Here is a 14,556-nt window from a genome sequence, read left to right as displayed (position 1 = left end):
ACAAAGTTTGGGGTCCATTTTTCCTGTTACCCCTGCAAAAACAAATTGTGCTGATGTGGGAAACATAATTTATTAACTATTTTGTGTGACATATTTCTGATTTAAGGGCATAAAAATTAAAAGTTTGACAATTGAAAAAGTTTGAAAATTTTTGCCAAATTTCCGTTAATATTTTCATAAATAAACGCAAGTCGTATAGAATAAACTGTACCACTATCTTGAAGTACAATAGGTCACGAAATAAACAATTTCAGAATCAGTGGGAGCGTCCCAGAGTTATTACCGCATAGAGTGACACTGGTCAGAATTGTAAAGCTGAATGGTTAAAAAGTACTTTGTGGGAAAACTCCTTCAATGAATTTGACATATCTTATTCCCACAAGTCCTTCATTAATACTGGTGTGTGAAACATACTGGCATATGTTGTATGAATACAGCGTTTCGCTGTTTTCCAGGAAACGCGCGTCGAGGCGGCAGGTTGGGGCTCCAGGTCTTCACTATTTTTGATGTAAGTTTACCGTCTATATTCTGGTCTGTTCCTGGCTGATTATACAGCTAGGCAGCTATTCTTGTGGTAGGGGTATAATATATGGCACATGCCGTTGTATATATCAAGGAAAAAAGAGAAAAAAACTCATTTCCCTAAATAACCCTGCCGTGTATAGCCAGCTCTATATATAGTAATCTAGGCTAGGTCTCACTTCTCTTAGTATTTAAAGGGCCAAAACTGTTTCCTCTCCTATCTGGCAACTTTGCATAAGATATATCTTTAATAATGTGTGGAGGTATATGGCACTTGGTTTGATAGCCCTCTTTTTGGACATTTTTTGCCTTTATAATATCTAGGGCATAAATTGTTATTGTTAAATTACCTGGTTATATTCCCATTTAAACCTGCTTGGTTTGTGGTACTCTTACCGTATGTAATTTATTTGTGTTTGTACAATAAAATTATTTATATCTGAAAGAAATTCTCCTTACCTCATTGAGTTATGCTTTAAAATTTTTGACTGGAAGTGACTTTACTGATGCAGTATAATTACCGTACCTTGTGTCTTGTTGCTGAGCTCAGTCTTGCCATGTTGTATGACCTGTAACATGAAAGAGGAGCAAGAAGTCCAGGAAGTGATGATGTGGTCCCAATATTGCCCTGACCTCCACATCATCAAGGTTGTCTGGGAATACATGAAGACACAAGTTGTTCAAACCTACATCCACAGAAGATGGGTATCTCTCCAAGATATTTGGAACAACCTCCCTTCCAAGTTCCTTCAAAAACTGTATGCAAGTGTATTTAGAACAAAGGTGGGGACTGTCAGGCCAGTGGACCGTTTACCGCCCTTGATGACGTTTTATCCAGCCCCCTGGCTGATTCCCGTGGACCACAGTGCCTGGGCTGGCAGCTGAATTTTGCAGCCCACAGACCCATTAATTTCTTCTTGCTCGGTTAGCAAGAGCACGCAGTGTTCACTACTAAATGCTGAGGCCTGTGCAATGACAGATTACGTCTTGACACCAGTGCCAGCATCAGAACGTAGTTTGCGGGGGGAGTTAGCGCATAATTTGTACGGCCCCCGAAGGATGGTATAAATATCCAAATAGCCCTTGGCAGAAAAAAGATTCACTTTCCCTGATGTAGAAGAACTGATGCTGAATTGAAGGCAAGGAGTGCAATAGTCGCAATATTGATTTGATTTCTCTTTTATTTAATTTACATTTTATTACTTAATAAAAATAAACTAATAACACTTCTGTTTTTAAAATCATTCTAACTTTGCATTTTTTATTTCTACAACTGCCTAAAACTTTTGCATAGTATTGTACAGTAGATAGGGCACTATCGATTAATCGAGGAGCTCCCAGCAGCATCTCTGTGTTCTGTAATTGCAGCAACAACAAAAAAGACAAACAAAAAAACAGAGAAAATAAATTTCTGCACAACAATCAGCTTGATGCTAACAGTGAACCATATCTTTATTATAAAATAATTAACGTCCCAGTTACAATCTTGTACTTTCCACTTGATTTAATAAAAAAGCCTTTGCGTACCTGCACAGAAAGTTTTTACAAAATAACTTTGGTGACATTATTTATTTCATTCGTAATACTACACATTAGGAAAACAGAAGACACAAAAGAGAATAGTAAAACCAAAAAGTGTTTTTGGTTTTACTATTCTCTTTTGTGTCTTCAGGTTTCTTGGTGGTGTGTGAACATGATCATACAGACTTGTTCACTGTGCAAGTAGCCCATGTGTTCCTGTTTACATTAGGAAAACAGTAGCTCAAACTGGGAGTAAACCCACCAGCAGTGTTGTGCTTAATGGGACTATCCCTCTTGCTACTGAAAGCAACCATTCAGAGTTCAGGAAATACTACGCCAACCACATTTATGAAGTAAAAGCTGATTGGGCGCAATGAGTAGAAGGAAAGCTTTTCATACATGACTTCAAAGGGAGTATAAAAATATCTGTACAAACACATTATCATAACAAATACAGAAGGCAAAATACATACAAGGGTTAAACAACCATACATTTTGTTCTGAATTGTAGGACATCCTGAGTCACCTCCGACATACAGTATAGTACCTCACCTGATTATGTAATACCAGCACTTACAATGGGGCATACATTATGTTGGTATACGATGTTTTACCTTTGTCCCAAATGTTTTGTATGGTTAAATTATATATGTAATTGTGGGTAACTTTCAAAGTAGGACTTGGCCTATATGGCGACTTTGGCAACGACACAGATTACACAGTCAAAGATTGGTGTCTTGCAAAGTGCCACAAGAAGCAAGTTGCAAAAAGTCCAGACTAGCTGACTTTTTTGCTACTTGCTTGTTGCAGTACCTTGTGGGTCGCATTCCCCTACATTATGCTGTGATGTAACAGCAACATAGAGTGATTTTAGTCCATGTGGCACAGGTGACTGCCTATGTTGCCGTGTTGCCTGATCCTAAGTATCATGTGTATATAAGGAATGCCACCAATTATGGCCATTATATGACTTGTATATTGTGTGATTGACTATCTCTACTTTTTGCATCTGCAGGCTCTATCTCTGTTCACTCAGACCTAGTGGGTGAAGAATAAACACTATGATGTTTCTAATACAAAGCATGTGCACAAGTAGTAGCAGTATGGAAAACATTCAGCAGAATGGCATATGTTATGCATCGGTACTGAGCTGTGTGGATGTGAATCTAGCACTGAAGTAAAATACTTCTGCTGAAAGCGTCAGAAAAACTGCCTGTATCAGTCTGCTCTCTTATTGTGTGGAGTCTCTTCCTCACCCTCCACCTTCTCTTTATAGAGTTTAATTTGCTCTCTAACCTGACATATCGTGCTGCTGGCAATCCCTCTTGCTTTGATGGAGCTATATTGCCTAGGGTGGATGAGTTTAGGAGGCAGAGGGGACGAAAAGAAGATTTCTCTGATAAGATATATTAAAAAGTTTATTATATTCATTTGTACTATTGATTTATGCTGCATTTAAAGACATGATTTAGTCCACCTGTATTTAATAGTAATGTACACAAAACAGTACATCTTTTATTCTCTAAAGTAATGGAAATGTATGCATACATCTAGGGCATACAGTCCCACTGAATGAAATTCCCAAATAAATTAACTCTCCTGGTCCCTAAGATATAGCAATTCTTTCATTTTTATTTTTGGTTATCTTTTCCCTGCATGAGTCATCTCCCTCTTCAACTCCTGACCCAGCTGTTCCGCTCCCCACCATGGATTTTGCAGCGATGACTCATAGAGAGAAATTTTTCTACATAGAGCTTAGAAGTATTCAGCTAGTCAGTTTTTAATCAAGTGATGTCATAGACCTAATGGAAAAGAGAAGAATTAACTGGGTATAAAGGCAAAATGAGCAATTGTAAGTACACAGTGCTATATCATATGACTGCAATATAGTAAAAGGATAACAATTTTGATGTGAGTACTTCTTTAAGATTGTCCAAAAATAGATTAAATTTTTTGAGTAAAAGCAAATCCCCCTTCTCCACCTGTCTAATAACCATACTCAAAGACCCTGTTATGACACTCATACTGTATACTGCTCTATAGTTAAAATGTAAACCGCCAGTAACTGAACCGTATTCTGAAGTCTACCCTCAAAGCAATAGAGGGAAATCCAATGTTACATAGTTACGCAGGTTGAATAAAGACCTAGGTCCATCAAGCTTAACCTTTCTCCACCAAGTGTCTAATGTTTTTTTTTGTGCAAATCTTCTATGATATAGATCTATACATTTTATATATTAAACTTTGTGGCCTTCAGGATGAAGTCCTATGATAACCCTGTTGTTTTGTAAAAAAAAACAAAAAAACTTTAGTACATGTCTTTGGTGTGTGTCCATAGCATATTCAAGTTGGACGGTAACAAGTTAAGATTAAAATATTCAGGCAGAGTGAAAATACGTTTAAATTAAGATTATCGTTAAAAAAAGTTCCCTGGAATTTCCCACAATACTTTATTTTATGGAGTCAACATTATCCCTACTTAAAAATAATGTGTCTCTTAATGGGACAAGTGCAAGATTTTCACTACCTTAGTGCAAAGTGTACATTAACGAGACTTTTATTAAACAGTCAAAAATGATCTTGAAAAAATAATGCCAGCCTGTACGAGGCAACCACGTGCGGCATTGGATGCTATAAACATTATGCTCTCTTCCTCCTCACATAGATTATGACATGACTAATTAATAACGCTACAAGTTAATAAGGCATTCTCTTGGTAGTCCGCTGCAGGTCCTCAATATGGCTTGAGGAGATAATGAAAAGTCTTTGGACTTCAGTAACTGTCTTGATCTCCATATTTACAGTCCTTTCCATGTTCTGGATGTTGGACGTGTTCTGCTGACGTAACGCTATGCAATTATTACTGAGCAAGTCCTGTGCCATAATACCATCTACAATTTATTAATTGGATCTCCTAAGGAGAACATCTCATTGTTTGTCACATAAATCAGCAAACATATGGCAATAGAAATGGTCTGAAAGTAAAGAGATTTGTGACTTTTTTGCCATCTTCTCTACAGGGTATCAAAAATTCCATTACTAAATAAGTTATAAGGATCCCCGTGGATATGGAGCACCATATTGAAGGAGGTCTATGAACAAGGACCCTGTGGGCCACATAACTATGGAGAAATGTTTACAATACTCGGTTGTCTTTTTTTTTTTTTTAAATATTTCCAAAATTTTCAGAAACTGTTGAGGTGAAAGCATATGGAACCGTCCAATGTGATCTTTACAGATATTTGCACAACATGTCAGATTACTTTTGGCTGGATTTCATCTGTACAACTTCCGTGGGGATTTTCAAGTACCCTTTCCGGTCAAGTATAAAGATGTAACATGAGTAAACTCCCAAGTACGATGTGTTATGGTACAAATGGACGATATTTCATAGGACATAGTATAAAAGATTGATGGTGACATTTGTGTAACAAATAGTAATGTTATCCAATATCGATGTACTACCAAAGTGCCATAACTATTCCATATTATATAAAGTATAGCATAATACAACAGAAAATATGAATTCCTTCATATAGCACCAAGAGGGAATGTGATCTGACCTATAGCATCCAAGTACATTTATCTCATAGAGCAAGAGACACTGTATTAGTCGCCTACTGATGCAAGATAAATTATACAATTTGGCTATAACAAGTCTTTAAAACAGACCAAAATGAATTCATTGCGATACAGAAACATAATATGTAAGCAAAATAAGCAAGACAAGCAAATCAAATATACAAATAAATCAAATGTGACAGACATTTGTAATCATCCTGAGAGTTACTTTGGCACAAAGAAAATAGAAAACATAAAAACTGTACATCAGTGCATTGAATATTAAAGTAAAATACCTGTGGTTTTCAATAATTATGAGTTCACACATCTGGTAAATGATTTTGTGTAATAAAGAGAGAATTTGGATGTTTGTGTCATTGCACTCCGATATGTAATGACTTCCAACATCAGTCTTCAGTGCAGTGAGGTACAAATAAAGGGGGTTGCCTATGTGCAGGAAATAGTGTATGTATTAAAAAAATAATAATAAAACACTTGCTAATTAAATCCAATCACTGGTCTTGTCAGTCATGCTTCCATGTACAGCATCTGCTGAGACCAACAACTGACTGCAGTGGTCACGTCAGCCGGACTAGCGCAGCGGCACAGGAGCCATAAGAGATAAAACAACATCCTATGCTTAGGATAGTACTTCCTTCCGACATTTCTTCCTAATACCCATGCATGTTATCCACATAGGACATGTAGCATCAATCTACAGGATAGGAGATAAATGTCTGATCAGGGAGGGTCCCCACTGACCCCAATTTGCCATCCTGCTTTTCTCCTGTGTGCGGATCGACTGCCTTGATTTCCCATAATGGCTAATGCTCCATTTAGTGCTGCTCAGTGTACAGCTATTTCCGTCATTCTAATATATTCCCAGCACCAGAGGACAAGTAATACCAGATCACTCCAATTCTGACCGTAATGAGAACAGGGAATCGGGGCCCAAATTCTCATGATCAGTGGAGGTTCCAGAGGTGAGACCCACAGCAATCAGACATTTAAGAATCATAGAAAGATTTGCATCCTGCATGTCAAAACAAAGCACAATCTCTAATGTAGTATTCCAAAACCCGTGCCATTAGATGTTTTAATTACTCACAATTATTATATGGGATTCCAATGGAAAATTAAAGTGAGACATACAAATCTACAGCAATTGGTTATCAGTTCTGCCATTAAGGCATAAAAACCAGGCACTTTTTCTTATTCCTTTTACTGATGGAGGTAAAATTAAAGGTTTGTCCACTTTAGACAATGATTTTTTTTATTAGAAGGGTCCCTAAACCCATATCACAGGTCTCACTATTGGGACCACCTGTTCTCATGTGACTCATGTGTTAAATATCACCAATGAATATCATTATTTGCAATATATATTTCACGGTTACAGTACATTGGGCCTCATTTACCAAACTGTCCCATCTAGTTTTAGGCTATACTGAATATTAATTTATAGAATATCCATTCTTTTCTTTTTTTTTTTTTTAAATGCTTCTTGGTGCTAATTTTCAGTACAATTCAGCTCGAAGAGAGTCTGAAGCGTCGGTTTCCCAATGAACAAGCTAGGGCTGCATGTGTCACTCCACCTAAACAGAAGTGTTAGACTTTAGGTCACAGGTGGTGGTATGCAACTTGGCCAGTATAAACTTTGCGTGTACAGAAACTGTGGCTCACTGCATCCTGCAATTTTTCATGTTTCCTAGGGGCTAATAGGTCTGCAAATGCTAAATTTCATGTCTCTAGCTAGCAGCCAAAAACACTACCAAACATTTGTGGCTTGGCAAGTTGCAAAAAATGTTTTGGCTGCAGGATCAAAGTTGCTTTGTAGTTCTAGCCTAAAAATAGGGCTACATTGCAACATGAAGATTAAGGTGTTGTATTGCAACATCACATAATGATTGTCAATTTTACATTATGACACGCAACAGTATGCAATCATCACAAAAAAAATCCCACCATATGTGTGTTAGCTCCTATAGACCTTATTGTAAGTCTCACGCTGTAATGTAGTCTTGACTCTTGAATAAAGTCACAAAAATGTTTTTGGCCTGAAAAATGCTGTGTAGAGTCACCAAACAGCCATAGCCTAAGGCCGGGGTCACACGTGCGAGGAATACAGACGAGTGCTATGTGATAAAAGATCGCATAGCACTCGGACCAGTATTCATCTATGGGGCAGCTCCTATCACCGTTTTTCTCTTGGCCGTATTGTATGTGCGAGTGAAATCGCAGCATGCTGTGATTGTAACTGACACTTGGCCGAGTCTTGGCTCACTTGCACCCATATAAGCCTATGGGTGCGAGTGAGACAACACATATCACTCGGATATCATCTGAGTGATGTGCGTCATACGCTGACCCCGGCAATGGAGGAGATGGAGTAATTCACTTCTCCACCTCCTCCACAGCTGTGCTCCGAACCTCTCTGTGCGAGAGGCTCGGAGCACAGACGGATGACACTCAGCTCCCGCTCGCAACAGGGAAGGGGCCGAGAGTCATTAGCATATCGCATCCGGTGCTTTCACATCGAATGCCATACACTTGTCTGACCCTGGCCTAAGTCTAATATCTGCTTCAGATAGTCGTATAAAAAAAAAATAGGCCATTCATATCCGTAAAATGGAGATGTGATTTGCTCTATGCACAGTTCTGTAGGCTCGTCTGGTTTGCAGATAGTTCGGGATCCATTTAACATTCTGGTCCATTTAACAAATCGTTATGGAACTTGTGCACCAGAACATTGGCTAAAATTGGTTTTATTTTCATAATTAATCATCAGCAGCCCCATGACTAGTGGCAATGGGTAGTTTATTATTACTGCCTGCTTTTAGACAGATTTGATAAATAAGGCCAATTGTGTAATGGAAGAGAGAGAACTCATGAAATGTTGCGTTAGGTGTCCATATTGCAAAGAATGTTACAAGTGTAAACCCCTAGTTCTTCAATAATTGTGATAACAGTTATCATTCATCAATAAATAATATACAGATCATTGTTTGGAGACCCCAAGACTGGAGCCTCAATTCAGGATAAAGCCCCTTACAGTTGTGGCCAAAAGTATTGACACCCCTGCAATTCTGTCAGATAATACTCAGTTTCTTCCTGAAAATGATTGCAAACACAAATTCTTTGTTATTATTATTTTCATTTAATTTGTCTTAAATGAAAAACACAAAAAGAATTGTCCTAAAGCCAAATTGGATATAATTCCTCAAACATAAAAAAGGGGGTGGACAAAAGTATTGGTACTGTTCGAAAAATCATGTGATGCTTCTCTAATTTGTGTAATTAACAGCACCTGTAACTTACCTGTGGCACCTAACAGGTGTTGGCAATAACTAAATCACACTTGCAGCCAGTTGACATGGAGTAAAGTTGACTCAACCTCTGTCCTGTGTCCTTGTGTGTACCACATTGAGCATGGAGAAAAGAAAGAAGACCAAAGAACTGTCTGAGGACTTGAGAAACCAAATTGTGAGGAAGCATGAGCAATCTCAAGGCTACAAGTCCATCTCTAAAGACCTGAATGTCCCTGTGTCTATCGTGCACAGTGTCATCAAGAAGTTTAAAGCCCATGGCACTGTGGCTAACTTCCCTAGATGTGGACGGAAAAGAAAAATTGACAAGAGATTTCAACGCAGGATTGTGCGGATGTTGGATAAAGAACCTCGACTAACATCCAAACAAGTTCAAGCTGCCCTGTAGTCCGAGGGTACAACAGTGTCAACCCGTACTATCCGTCGGCGTCTGAATGAAAAGGGACTGTATGGTAGGAGACCCAGGAAGACCCCACTTCTTACCCCGAGACATAAAAAAGCCAGGCTGGAGTTTGCCAAAACTTACCTGAAAAAGCCTAAAATGTTTTGGAAGAATATTCTCTGGTCAGATGAGACAAAAGTAGAGCTTTTTGGGCAAAAGCATCAACATAGAGTTTATAGGAGAAAAAAGAGGCATTCAAAGAAAAGAACACGGTCCCTACAGTCAAACATGGCGGAGGTTCCCTGATGTTTTGGGGTTGCTTTGCTGCCTCTGGCACTGGACTGCTTGACCGTGTGCATAGCATTATGAAGTCTGAAGACTGCCAACAAAATTTGCAGCATAATGTAGGGCCCTGTGTGAGAAAGCTGGGTCTCCCTCAGAGGTCATGGGTGTTCCAGCAGGACAATGACCCAAAACACACTTCAAAAAGCACTAGAAAATGGTTTGAGAGAAAGCACTGGAGACTTCTAAGGTGGCCAGCAATGAGTCCAAACCTGAATCCCATAGAACACCTCTGGAGAGATCTAAAAATGGCAGTTTGGAGAAGGCACCCTTCAACTATCAGGGACCTGGAGCAGTTTGCCAAAGAAGAATGGTCTAAAATTCCAGCAGAGCATTGTAAGAAACTCATTGATGGTTACTGGAAGCGGTTGGTCGCAGTTATTTTGGCTATAGGTTGTGCAACCAAGTATTAGGCTGAGGGTGCCAATACTTTTGTCTGGCCCATTTTTGGAGTTTTGTGTGAAATGATCAATGTTTTGCTTTTTGCTTCATTCTCTTTTGTGTTTTTTCATTTAACACAAATTAAATGAAGATAATAATACCAAAGAATTTGTGATTGCAATCATTTTCAGGAAGAAACTGAGTATTATCTGACAGAATTGCAGGGGTGTCAATACTTTTGGCCACAATTGTATGTATGAAGGAGAAACACAGTAGCAACATCCACAATAAGTCACTTGGGGGATGAGTAAACCCAATTTCTCTGTTGCTCTTGTATCTTCTCAATCAAGCATTTAATTAAAATAGGATCCACTTTTGGATCAAACTTATTGGCAAACCAATGTCCAGAATGAAGGAGCCATCGTAGCTCAGGCGCCCCATAAATACACACACTTCGGACATGGGTCCCAGTACAAGGTGGATAGTGAGTTTCCTCAAGATATGCCCATTTTACCAGTCGAGTTTTGCTGTCAAGATCTGTAACATCCCCTTCTGTCCTTGAAAGCCCCCCTGGTGCATCTGGCAACCGGTTTAGTGTTGCCCAAAAATGTTCATCTGGCGAAAATGTGTCTTTATTCCACTCTAAAAATTCTGGAACTAGAGGTAAGTTAAAAATATATTGAATAAATGAATGGCTTAAAACAAAATAGGCACTTCCAACATACATCTCAATACCTTCAGGTGGAACAGATTTTTTCGTTAAAGTCTTTACCGGCATTTGAACATAATCAAGGCTAGGCACAAACTTTATCTCATGATGATAGGTATATCGTTCCTTCTTTATATCCGTTGGCCGTGTTGACTCCAGCATATTTTTTCCCTTAAGCTTTTTCAGCTCAGAGACAAGTTCATAATTGGATTTCAGCGGCATGTCCTGTCCACATAAATTAATGACATATTTCCACTGCACGGGTGACTTCAGCAAATCAGACAAACAATTAAGATCGGCTTGCAGTCTTGAAATGTGAGCATAAAAAACCGGCTCAAGTTTTGAAGCAATAAAAACATTGGGGAAACATTTGGCTAAGTTTATCATGGCTTTTTTAAAATGGGATGGAGATTTTTGGTCATAATGGATACAGTAGACATTAGTAGGACTGTATATGGTCTGCAGAAGGCGTTCTACACTTATAGCACCTTTATGTACAACCAGTGAATATGCTATAGGAAAGTCTTTCTCCTCCTGCGATATAAGCTTGTCATCATATCGACGTAAATTTCTATAGGTTGCACAATTATTTGTCAATGTCACAACATCTGAGTCTTCGAGATCAAATATGTGCCTTCTCCTAAGCTGTAAACCTTTTCCAATCTCCATGGGTTCCATTTCATATATGGCCGTACAGTTGATGCTGCTAGACGAGTCATTTGGTATGGAATTTTTGGTTACGAAAAGTGAGAAAATATCCGGTTCCACAAAGTAACTGTGATTTCTAGGAAATAAAAACTCAACTTTCAAAAGCTTTAAAATACAGAGCAAGGACACAACAATTAAGAGGAAGGTAACTTTCTGTCGTTGAAGACATAACAGACAACTCTTCAACTTCTTCATTCTGAAAGAAAAAAGCAGATGTAAGGAATTCAGCAAATATGTTTCAAAAGAATATAAAGGTCACCTTAAAAAGAAAGACAGCAATGATGACACCTACAATACTGTGGATAGTTTCATCTAAAGGAAATTTTTCCTTGAGCTACAGGATTTTTTTGCCAGAGTTTTAGCATCAACCTTGATTAAGCCTCAAATAAAGAATACCCCTCACAATGTATGCGACTACCATTGATGTATTATTTCTTCCTAATAACTGAGCTATGAAGTTAATATTCATTCATTGCTATCTACAGGGTGGGCTATTTATATGGATACACCTAAATAAAATGGGAATGGTTGGTGATATCAACTTCCTGTTTGTGGAAGCAACGGATACTGGAAACCTGTGCTAGCATTTCTTCTGCGGTGTTGCTATCAGTGTGTCAAGAGTGGGAGAAGAGGGTTGCATTGACAATCCAACACAATGGGCAGCACTTTGAACACATTTTATAAGTGGTCATAAACTTGTGAATAACTCATGAAAGGATAAAGTTACATTAAAACCAAGCACACCATTGTTTTTCTTGTGAAATTGATGTGTCACATGACCCTCTTCCCATTGGAAAAAAATAAAGTTGGATCCAAAATGGTCGACTTCAAAATGGCCACCATGGTTACCACCCATCTTGAAAAGTTTTCCCCCTCCCATATACTAATGTACCACAAATAGGAACAGCCACGACCAATCAGCAACGGGCACAGTCCGGAAGAAAATGGCCGCTCCTTCCTCCCCGCAGTCATGCCCGCTCCATACTCCCCTCCAGTCAGCCCTCACACAGGGCTAATGGCAGCGCTAATGGACAGCGTTATGCCGCGGGTAACGCACTCCATTAACGCTGCTGTTAACCCTGTGTGACCAACTTTTTTACTATTGATGCTGCCTATGCAGCTTCAATAGTAAAAAGATCTAATGTTAAAAATAATGAAAAAAATAAAAAATCATCATATACTCACATTCCGGCGCCTTTCCTGCTCCTCGCGACGCTCCGGTGACCGTTCCATGCAAGCGGCAGGTTCCGGTGGCAAGGATGGTATGTGACAAGGACCTGCCATGATGTCACAGTCATGTGACCGCGATGTCATCACAGGTCCTGCGCCCATACCAACCCTGGGACCGGAAGCTGCCACGTGCACCGCACACAGGGCCAGGACTTCAACGGAGGGGGAGTATATGTTTATTTTTTATTTTAAGTCTGTATACTACATGGCTCTGTGCTATATACTCCATCACTGTGCAATATACTACGTGGCTGGGCAATATACTACGTGACTGGGCAATATACTACGTGGCTGGGAAATATACTACATGGCTGGACAATATACTACGTGGCTGGGTAATATATTATGTGACTGGGCAATATACTACGTGGCTGGGCAATATACTATGTGACTGGGCCATATACTACGTGGCTGGGCAATATACTACGTCACTGGGCCATATACTACGTGGCTGGGCAATATGCTACGTGGCTGGGCAATATACTATGTGGCTGGGCAATATACTACGTGACTGGGCAATATACTTCATAACTGGGCAATATACTACATGGCTGGGCAATATACTACGTGACTGGGCAATATACTATGTAACTGGGCAATATACTACGTAACTGGGCAATATACTACGTGGCTGGGCAATATACTACATGACTGGGCAATATACTACGTGGCTGGGCAATATACTATGTGGCTGGGCAATATACTACGTGGCTGGGCAATATACTACGTGGACATGCATATTCTAGAATACCCGATGCATTAGAATCGGGCCACCATCTAGTGTAAAATAGGGGGCAAATCACTGAGGGATTATTGACCTGTCATAAGCCATACAGAAGAATACCTAATCAGAGCACCACATGATGATCCCCTCACAGTCCCGCCCCAGAGCACGTGTAATTAAGGGTACCGTCACACTATACGATTTACCTACGATCACGACCAGCGATACGACCTGGCCATGATCGTAGGTAAATCATAGTGTGTTCGCTGGGGAGCTGTCACGCAGACAGCTCTCCAGCGATCAACGATGCCGAGGTCCCCGGGTAACTAGGGTAAACATCGGGTTACTAAGCGCAGGGCCGCGCTTAGTAACCCGATGTTTACCCTGGTTACCAGCGTAAAAAAAACCAAACAGTACATACTTACATTCCGGTGTCTGTCCCTTGCCGTCTGCTTCCCGCACTCAGTGACTGCCGGCCGTAAAGTGAAAGCACAGCACAGCGGTGACGTCACCGCTGTGCTCTGCTTTCACTTTACGGCCGGCAGTCAGTGAGTGCGGGAAGCAGACGGCAAGGGACCTGACGGACACCGGAATGTAAGTATGTGCTGTTTGTTTTTTTTACATTTACGCTGGTAACCAGGGTAAACATCGGGTTACTAAGCGCGGTCCTGACGCTAGATCTGTGTCACACACACCGATCTAGCGATGCCAGCGGGAGATCCAGCGACGAAAGAATGTTCCATACGATCTGCTACGACGTACGATTCTCAGCAGGATCCCTGATCGCTGCTGCGTGTCAGACACAGCGATATCGTATGGATATCACTGGAACGTCACGAATCGTACCGTTGTAGCGATCGAAATGGCACTGTGTGACGGTACCCTAACTGAAAATAAAGATTAACCCCTTTACCCCCAAGGGTGGTTTGCTTGTTAATGACTGGGCCAATTTTTACAATTCTGACCACTGTCCCTTTATGAGGTTATAACTCTGGAACGCTTCAACGGATCCCGGTGATTCTGACAATGTTTTCTCATGACATTTTGTACTTCATGATAGAGGTAAAATATCCTTGACATTACTTGAGCTTATTTGTGAAAAAAATGGAAATTTGGCGAGAATTTTGAAAATTTCACAATTTTCCAACTT

General features: G+C 39.9%; 1 protein-coding gene across 1 annotated transcript in view; it reads right to left on the bottom strand.

The window, feature by feature from the left end:
• Window positions 1-1,949: 1,949 nt before the first annotated feature.
• The window catches only part of GCNT4 (glucosaminyl (N-acetyl) transferase 4), a 71,702-nt gene continuing 59,095 nt past the window's right edge, over window positions 1,950-14,556 (bottom strand). Inside the window, exon 3 of the mRNA XM_069750299.1 lies at window positions 1,950-11,648. Coding sequence (XP_069606400.1) covers window positions 10,328-11,648 — 1,321 coding nt within the window. The 3' untranslated portion in view covers window positions 1,950-10,327. The remainder of the gene's footprint in view (window positions 11,649-14,556) is intronic.

Source organism: Ranitomeya imitator, chromosome 1, assembly GCF_032444005.1.
Source record: "Ranitomeya imitator isolate aRanImi1 chromosome 1, aRanImi1.pri, whole genome shotgun sequence".
NCBI classification, from domain to species: Eukaryota; Metazoa; Chordata; class Amphibia; order Anura; family Dendrobatidae; genus Ranitomeya; species Ranitomeya imitator.
This window is presented reverse-complemented; position numbering and strand designations above follow the sequence as displayed.